We start from the raw sequence: 9659 nt of genomic DNA, 5'->3' as shown, positions 1-9659 counted from the left end.
CTAGCATGACTAAAAGAATGTATTAATGAGATGAAGTTTAGTTACCTTATTAATACTAAACAAAAAATATTTTAGAAATTTTTATAGATACTGCTTATTTTTTAATATCACAATCATTTCCACATATAGCATACCTCCCTCCCATTGATTTCAATCTTCTAACGAAGAGAAAGTTATGCCAAACCAACTATAACAGTGACTGTTTGCCACTGATGCAATACTTTGTACTGATCCACAGTCCCCTACCTCTCTATAGAGAGGAGGAAAATATGTTTCACAATCTATTCTCCAGAACCAAGATTGATTATTAGAATTACTCTGGGTTTTTTTTTTTTGCCTTCTTTTCATTTATATTATTGTAGTCATGGTATATATTCTTCTAGTTGTGCTTGCTTTGTTATTCATCAATTCATGTATCTTTCTATGGTTCTCTGAATTCCTTGTTTGCTTCATCTGAGTAGACAATAACATTCCATTATGTTCATACACCACGGGATACAGCTATTCACCAATGGCAGAAATTATGGTATACGTTATACAACTTTATTTCCAGTTCTTTGCAGTGACAAAATGTTTGCTATGAATATTTTAGTACTTGTGGGGTCTTTCTGTCTTTGTTTCCCTTGCATTATATCTTGCTCAGATCACTGGTTCAAAAGGTTTAAGCAGTTTAGTAAATTTTCTTGCATAGTTTTAAGTTTTTCCAGAAGGGTTGTGCCAATTTATAGCTTCACCAAAGGTGTATTAGGATGCTAGCATTCCCACCACCCAGGACTCATTTCTTGAAGGTTTGCATTTGGAGGTTAGTATCCCTCTTCTCTTTCTTAATTCTATCTATCCCTCTAAGGCCAAGCTCAATTCTTTCTTCCTGGACTTCCCAGATCACAGTGATCTTTTCCTTCCTCAGAACTTATTGCTTTTAGCTACTCACTTGGCAATTAATTACAGACTACCTTGCGGTATTTTAATAGTCTTTTCAACATGATTTTTAGCTATTGTATCATTAAATTCTCATATCTTTATGTCCTATGTTATTGATCAGTTTGCAAGCTTCTGAAGGAAAAAGGATTCTTACTTTATATAATATGTATATACATATATACATATATACACATATATGTATATGGATTGGTGCTAAAAAAAAGTAGCTGTAGAACACCCAGCTCATGGTGGGCAATACTTTATTTTCTTTCCTCCTTAGGGACTTTATCCTACTAGTGAAAGATCATTTTTCTTCTTTTGTTTCCCACATTTAGCATTTTTCCTCTATACTTGGATTTCTTTTGCTTTTGTAAAATTTGTCACAAGGGAGAAGGTTCTGGCAGCTTTCTGTTTAGTCAAGTAAAACCTTTTTCTTCATTATTTTCCTTAGAAGTTCTTCTGTCCCTTGTACCACTCATGCTTAATTAAAAGATAAGTTGGCTTTAGAAAGGAACTCTATGTTTGGGAAATTTTGTGGACAGTTTAAAGACAAAATGTCACAAATTAAGTAATTTCATTCCTGGATTTCACATTAGCAACAAAATAATAGAAAAAAATATGAAATTATATTTGGATCTGTTGTAGTTCAACCTGGTAAGGGCGCAATCTACTAAATATTAAAAATATCCTGTTTTCATTTCTGTCCACTCAGACCAGTAGTTGATCCCACCATGTTCTCTGCCTCATAATTGGTTTGTTGTGGTCCTATGGGATCCAGTATGGGATCCATATTAGATGATTTAGCTCTCGAGTGATAAACTGCCTGCAGTATATTTTTTATTCATTGTTTCAACATTAATTCAATACACATTTATTAAATGTCTCCTGTATTTGAGGCCCTGTGCTCAATGTGGGGAAAGCAAAGATAGATAAACATAGTCCTTGATCTCAAGGATGTACCTCAGATGTGTGAAACACTTCATTTCTTATATGATCAAAGAGATTCCGCATATCCTTACTATTGTGTGCAGAGTGTACATTTCTGCTCTTTACCCTCCTTGTGGTCCAATATTCTGACATACGGATCATTGCAGGAAATACTCAAGATCTGAATTCAGCAGAAATTGAGTATTTCTACTTGGCTTTTCATGATAATCAGTGGTTAGCAATGTGCAAATAGATGGTCCAGAAACTGCTCCAGGTCATCTTACATCTTCTTTCTGACCTTGTCTCTGGTCAAGCTGTTATGATCTCTAAATTAATTCACACATTCATGTATAGTTGCCTTATACATGGATTGATATTCAATAATTGCAATTATTCAAAACACTACCTCACATGTACATCTTGGGTTTGGTAAGGAAAGGCCTTCAAGGTTTTATTTATTTGTTCTTATTATGGTTCTTTGTCCATCAAAACATGCATGGAAATCATATACCATGAGAAGATGCTGAGAAAGTATGGAAGGAGTGTCAATCTGCACTAGCTTCCATACTAGTGGAATCACATTAAAGTCTCTAGTCATTACATTTCTTACTATTCTCCTTTATATTTGATATTGATGATGACAATGACCCATTTTCTACTGACCTGTAGGAAAGTGGAGTAAATAGAAGTATGAAACAAGGACAGACATGCCACCTCTAACAGTCAGAAACTGATTCTAGAAGCCAATTTGTCTCCCTCAGATTTTCATGGCAGAGAGCACGATTTCTCCTACTTGAGGCAAGTTCTCAAGACATTTCTATTTCACCAGCTCCAGGAGAACAAAACAGGGCTGATATGATATGCACCCTCCGTGACTCGTCCTCTTGTGGGGCTAAGGATGATGCTGGTGTCTCGGATAAGGTGAAGAACACTCCTTATCCCACCTTCAGGCTCAGCGCCCGGCTGCTGGGGACCATCAGCTCCAGCACATGGTCTGCTCTTTGTACCACAGCCGTAGCTTCCTTTGAGGTGTCCTTGCCTTGGGAGGTACTCCAGCCTCACCCGACCCCTCAAATTTGGACTATTGAGACGGTGAGAGAAGCTGAGGTTTCCTTTGGGCTGTTGACCGGATCCTTCTGGTCTTGGCTCCCAGCCAGACATTATCCCAGGTCTTTAGAAAAGAAACTTATGTCGGCCAGAAGAGGCTCTGGGTTCCGCCCCTTCACTCATTTTGCTGTTTTGGGCAAATCCCTTCAGCCGAGCCTCAGTTTCCTATTCTGCAAAATGAGTGTGTTAGCCTGAATCATCTCTAACGCCTCTTCCAGTTCTAACGCCTTGAATCTTCCATTAGACTTGGGCTAGGTGCAATCACTTTGGTGGTCAACATGGCAAAGGGGTAGGCATAACTGGGTCTCAAGACCCCATACACAAGGCCTTGTACCCCTTCCCAGGACTCACTCCCATCTTCTCCTAACCCTCATGTCAAAATTTGGTCATGGGGCCTTTAAGAGGGCAGCCATAACTCAGTGGAGGGAGCAGCAGCTGGTAGCTAGAGGGCTCCAGGGGTTTGGCCTACCCAGCTTTCTCACTGCGCATGCCCAGAAAGGGTGGAGTGATGGGAAGGAGGGAGGGGCTGGCAGTGCGCAGGCGCTGCGCGCAAGCGCAGTGAAGGCCCGCGCAAGAGGCTCGTTTTGGTGACCGCTTTAAGAAGGGGGCAGGCGGAGGAATTTCTCCGACAGAAAATAATCCTCCACCCAGGGCCCATTAGACACCATTAACCCCCCGAGTCCCGGGCTCCCCGCGCCCCTTCCCCGCACCCTGTCCTGCCGCTCCTCCCCAAGCCGGGGAGTCAGACACCCCGCCACCTCCCCTCAGAGTGCGGGACCCGCCCCCTCCCCAATTGAGGGAGGCGAGGTGAGGCCCGGCCCGGGGAGGGCAGCATCGAGGCGCTGGTGCGTGTGCAGGAGAGGGTGGAGGGGGGGGCGGCGGCGGCGGCGGCGGGAGGGGAGGGGAAGGGTGGGCAGGGCCGGGCCAGCGCCGGGGCAGACCAGCAGCCCGGGGGCCGCTGCGGCCCTGAGCCAGAGCTGGAGCGGGAGCCGCGCGGAGCGGCGCCTCCGCCGGGGCCCAACATGGCGGAGCGAGAGGCGGAGGAGCCCGGCCCCCGAAAGAGGGTAGGTGAGGTGAGCTCCGGGGCCGGGGTACGGGCGGGGGAGTGAGGAAGTGCGTGCTCGGGGCGAGTGGGGGGCGCGCGGCTGGGGAGACCCCAGCGGGGCTGGGGGGCGGGGAGGGGGAGTCTCAAGAGAAGCGCGAGGGGAGGGGGGAGGAGGAGGAGGAGGAGGGGCTGACCCAGCGCCCCCTCCCTGAGCGTGCGCTGGGGGGGTGGGGAAGGGGCCCCCACATGGTGGATCGTGTATTGAGGTAGGGGCCCCAGAATGGGGGAGGCGTGAGTCGAGGAGCCCCAGGCAGGGGAAAGGAGGAGGGGAGACTCAGTCCAGGATGGGGTGGGGAAAGTGGCTCTTGGGCAGGTGGGACAAAGATCTGCCGTGGGAGGGAGGAGGTAGTTTGTCTCAACTCTTGCACTGTTGTGGAGCGATGGTAGTGGCAGTGGTGGTATTGATCATCCCTGGGGTGTGTGTGTACGTGTGTGTGTGGGGGGGGCCCGTGGGTTCGAGGGGGAGTCGGCAAATTTGTATTTTCCACGTATAGAAAATCAGTGCTTTTGAAAACCCTGTGGGGCCTGAGTTGTTAGAAGAAAGGAGGAGCTTGGAGGCTTTTTAGTCAAGAGTTAATTGGAGAACCGTTTTGCCAGAAAAACATTAATTCATTGTTTGTCCGTCCTGCCCCTTTTCTAAACCCCTCCCCCTTTATAGAGATTAAGGGGACGGTGTGTTGTTACCTAGAAAGAGGTTGAGGGTAATGTCAGGTTTTGTCATCTTAGGGGGACTTTAATGCGACTATAATTAAAAATATTGAGGGTTTTTTTTTTGCCTCTAGTTGACAATCCTGAAGAGTATGACAAATTCTGACAATTCAAGGATGCGGTCCCTCTGTTCTGCAAGAGAGAACCAGTTCTGTGCCCAAGTTAAATGTCCTGTTAAAGTTCTCCTCAGAACTTTTATTTGATTCTCGGTTTTCCCTTCAAATTGAAAACAATATTATTGTGTAAGGCACTCAGCAGTTTTTTTTAAACTGTTACTTTACTCTTATTATAGGGTAGAGGGCTCAGTACCATTAAGTTTCTCCCCATGAACAAACAGTTCATAAAATCACGACAGGAGACTTGTATCTATTGGGTGAAAAGATGAACCTTTCTAGAATGCCCTTCAGTTCAAAATAAAATCATGTATGCATTTTCCAGGTGCTTTCTGTGATTATGGTAAATGGTTTTTGTTTTTGTTCTCTCTCTGCATGTGAATACTGTTACTTGTAAATGTCTGCTTGTAAATGGTTACTACTTTTGGGCCGCCCAGATTAGTTCATAGGTAGACAGTAAATTGAGGTTCTTATATGTCTTTTTTCTATAAGGTGGAAAAGGGATGTGGAGCACAGTGAATCTGTCATAGGGGTTTGTTAAACTTTATTATGATGTCTTCAAATAGCTCACTTACTATGTGTATATTCATACACATAGAATGCAATAGATAACTTTTGAGTGTTGATCAGTTATTTTTCAAAGTTATGAATGGGTTTAAACTTGGATCTTCATTTTGCAGGAATGATGGTATAAGGTAGCTGGGGGGATTATAATACTTTTCCCAAGAAGTTTTCTAAATAGATATTCAGCAACTCAGAAACTCAAGGTAAAGTACCACTTTAGATTTGTAATGCGTACTATTAGCAGTTGGATACATCAAACTGATTAATACTGTTATTACTGTGTTCCTATTCTACATTTTTGTAAAAGGTTAGTAATTTAGACTTAAAACAAGCTCTCCCATGGATTATGAGTGTTTCTTTGTTTTGAATTGATTTTAATGCTTTTAAAAGATTCTAGAATCACAGCAGTGGAAATTAAGGTTACCTTTACACGGTATATGTAGCATGCTTGAGTTTCCTTTGCTCAGTTTCCCTTGTATATTGGAGGAAGATTGCTTCTGTTTGTCAGGGGGTAGGTAGTTCAAGTTTTACATTCATTCCATCTTTAGTTTCACTTGGGAATAGCCAGTTGTGGGGGACAGTCATCGCTGATGTATCACTAATCATTTATATGTGCTAAACTGCCAATTAATAGGATGATAGTACTTAGAGTTAGCAAGACTAGTCAAACTCCCTCATTTTATAGATGAGGACACTGAAGCCTAGAGAGGTTAAGAACTCAATCATAGTCAAGTTCAGTAAAGAACTGGACAAAATGCTGCGATTTAAAATAATTATATAGATTTTTGCTATGCTAATGCCTCAGCTTGGACAAGTCACATAACTTCTATGGGGCTTTAGTTTCCTAATGGTAAAGTGAGGGAGTTGAACTAAATGGCTTTCTGTGGGTCCCTTCTAGCTCTAAGTCTGTGGTCCTTTGACCATTCTTGACATCAAGTTGACCCCATGGTTTCAGAGGAGCATAATCTCTTACTTGTTTGACTGCCTTGGAGGATTTGGAGGTCAGGTGCAGGAATAGTGTTTGGCCCCCAAGGAGGAACCTTGGTAAATTTGTAGACGATCATTACTGGCAGATTGGCCACCAAGTTTTTGATTTTGCCAAATCCGTTTATGAATACTGTATACCTAGGTGTAGGAGAATTGCATTACACATTACTGGATGGTGTTATATCCATGCTAAATCACAGATGATTAAAATATTATTGTATCTGTTATTGGGCACTAAGGAGACTAATCCATTTAATGAATGATGATTAGATAATAACATAAAGAAACATGAATCTGTAATTATAATGTGGTATTGGCTATGATAATAATTTGAATTGATACTTACATAGTTATGGTTTGTTTGCAGAGTGATATCTTCAGGACTGCCCTGTGAAATAGCTCATAGTTTCTATTTTTCCGAATTAGCGAATGGATCTCAGGATTATAGGACTTTAACTTAGAGAAAACCTCATGTAGTTCAATCTCCTCATTTTATAGATGAAAAAAAAACTAATGCTCAGAAAGGTTACAGGTACATGCCCATCTGGGTTGTAAGTAGCAGAGTTGTGATTTGAGCCCAAATCCCAAACGCTTGACTTTTATCATGTTACATTGTATTATTGCCTGGTTATTGTTACTAAATTACACACACACATATACATACATACATACATGTATTTATATCCTTAATGTTTCCAAATGTTTACAAAGTGCTTTCTTCACAGTAACCCTGTGATACTGGTAGGTAGTATAAGTATTAACCACATTTTATAGTTGAGGAAAGTAAGGTTGAAAGTAGTTAAATTCTGGAGTTTTAATTCTTGCACAGATCGTTTGAATCCAAAAATCCAGTTTATTTTCTTTCCAATTATATCGCCAATGTGATACCCACAGCAGTTGCTATGACTGTGCTGGCCTATTCTCAAATTTGAATTGCAAGATATAACAGACTCTCTTTATGGAAGACGAAACCAAAACTTTTATTCAAATGCCAGAAAGCCAAATCCATCATAGCAACAAAGAAATCAATACACATTATCAGTGCAAGGGGAACCACCATCCCCAAGCCTTCCCTCAGGTAGGGCCTCCCCACAAACAAACTCCCTTAAGCAAAATCACTCCCTTTCTCACTCAGGCTAGCAGCTCTGCCCTCCTCCCTCTACCTCCTCTCTCTCCCCAAGCTCCAACTCGCTCCAACTTCCTGTTTTACCCCTTCTGCAAGCTCCTCCCACCACAGGCTCATGTGACTCAGACTTCCATGTGACTCAAGCAGGTCACAAAGGCCTATTAATGGATGGGAAAGATCTTCCCATTCCCATTAACAATACACCAATCTGCCATGCTGCCCCATCTTATAACATTATTTTGGCTTTCAGGCCTTGGCAGACTGCCACATGTACACTATACATTTAGGTAGATATTGATTGATTTTGGTAGGAAAGGATTATTCAACCAGGTAGTGTTGGGCATATATAGACCCAAGTTCAAAGTCCTCATTTTTGGAATTTGGGTTTTCTCTAAGTTACTTGGTAGCCTTTTGAATCCATGTAGAGGGTAGAGCTAGTGTTATAGGAGTCATACTGATACCTTATTTTACCAACCCACTATAGAGACTCCTCACAGTGCCCTCTTCCATATATGAATTTTGGCACATCTTGCTATGGACCCCTGGACAGTAAATCTCAATTATGTTTAGAAGGTCCTGCATCCAATTTTATATTTGAGATATTCATTGCTATTTATGGCTGGTGTTAGCTCAATCGATTAGCACATGGTACTAGTAAAGCTCAGATTTTAGTTTGTTCCTTATGAGGATGTTAGTTTCATGTTATGAACCGTGCTTGTAATTTGCCATTTAGTGCAAATGTAGACTATTGGTCACAGTATTTGTAGTGATAGAACATTGTTTATCTGTACAAATCCATTTCCACTACAGGGTTTCTTAACCTTAGATCATGGAATCTATGAGATAGTATCTTGACAAAAAAGTTAAAAGAATTATTCATTTATGTCGTCCAATTTTCTGGTGTGGTTAACATACATATGGAAGTTATTTTATTTACCAGAAACATATGGAAGTTATTTTGTTTACCAAATTTGATAAAAACAGATAGTTCCTCTCTGATGTCACAAGTATCTCAAATTAAGCAAGTTAATGAATATTTGGGGGATGTTTTTGCAATTAGGAGGATAATAGCCATCACCTAAAACAAAATATTTACCTTTTCTTTAACTTAAAAAATTATATATTCTGGGGTTAGTTATTTTTAACAATATATGTATATGTATTTTAAACTTTTACTTTTTCCTTTACAACTTTTGACATCCTTACATTTTGAAAGTTTAATTTTTTTTTTTTAAGCAGAATGAGCTTTCAGCAAGGCCAGCATTATAATTCAGTATATTTTATGTAGTTGATTCATTAATCTTTCTCTTTACAGGCTGGAAAAGAAATATGAATTTTTTTTCCCCAGTTCCTAAACCTTGCTTAGGTTGAATTAATTTATACAAAGGAAATACTATTTTGATTCCTACAAAAAGAAGCTATTGCTGCTAAAATGGGGATGCTTCAACAAACATATATAAAGTACCTGCTGTGGCTTGGTTCTGAAAGTGAAGCAGATAATTAAAATATAGTTCCTGCTCTTCACGTAACACAAGTATTTAATAACTATATGATAAATATACTATAGATAGTATGACTGTACTATAAATTATAAATATACTATAACAATGCAGTAATTATAATCCAGAATATGGTAAGAGCTTAAGAGAAAGACAGTGCTTTTGTCATTTGAGTAAGGAAATATATCTTTGGAGAAGATCAGAGATGGCTTTATGGAAGAAGTGACATTTAAGTTGTACCTTGAAAAATAAGATTCCTACAGGTGGAAATGGGGGAGCCAAGAGTGAAGGGCATTCCAGGCATGGGGAATAGTATGAGCAAAGACAAGGTAATTAACTTCTTACTCATTTCATTAACCCATTAAGGCAAGATAATATTTGTTGAGTGTTCTGTAAACTTCAAAGTACTAAATAAATGCTTGTTAACTAGCATCATTATCATCACTATTACCTGTAATATAAATATTATATATCAACATTATATTAAGATATATGTTGAAATATTAATATATTATTACACATAGCATTGTTGTTATTATTGTTGTTGTCGTTGTTAACCACAAGTATACTAGGTTTCGAATTCCAACTGACACTTGGTCAGT

General features: G+C 40.4%; 1 protein-coding gene across 3 annotated transcripts in view; it reads left to right on the top strand.

Annotated features, from left to right (window-relative positions):
- The first annotated feature begins 3880 nt into the window (after positions 1-3880).
- ZMYM4 (zinc finger MYM-type containing 4) overlaps positions 3881-9659 on the top strand; it is a 128675-nt gene continuing 122896 nt past the window's right edge. For 2 of the 3 annotated variants that reach the window (XM_036743301.1, XM_036743299.1), the window contains exon 1: positions 3881-4028. In XM_036743301.1, coding sequence (XP_036599196.1) covers positions 3978-4028 — 51 coding nt within the window. In that variant the 5' untranslated portion in view covers positions 3881-3977. The remainder of the gene's footprint in view (positions 4029-9659) is intronic. The other variant, XM_036743300.1, reaches the window with a different exon arrangement.

This window comes from Trichosurus vulpecula, chromosome 2 (assembly GCF_011100635.1).
Source record: "Trichosurus vulpecula isolate mTriVul1 chromosome 2, mTriVul1.pri, whole genome shotgun sequence".
NCBI classification, from domain to species: Eukaryota; Metazoa; Chordata; class Mammalia; order Diprotodontia; family Phalangeridae; genus Trichosurus; species Trichosurus vulpecula.
This window is presented reverse-complemented; position numbering and strand designations above follow the sequence as displayed.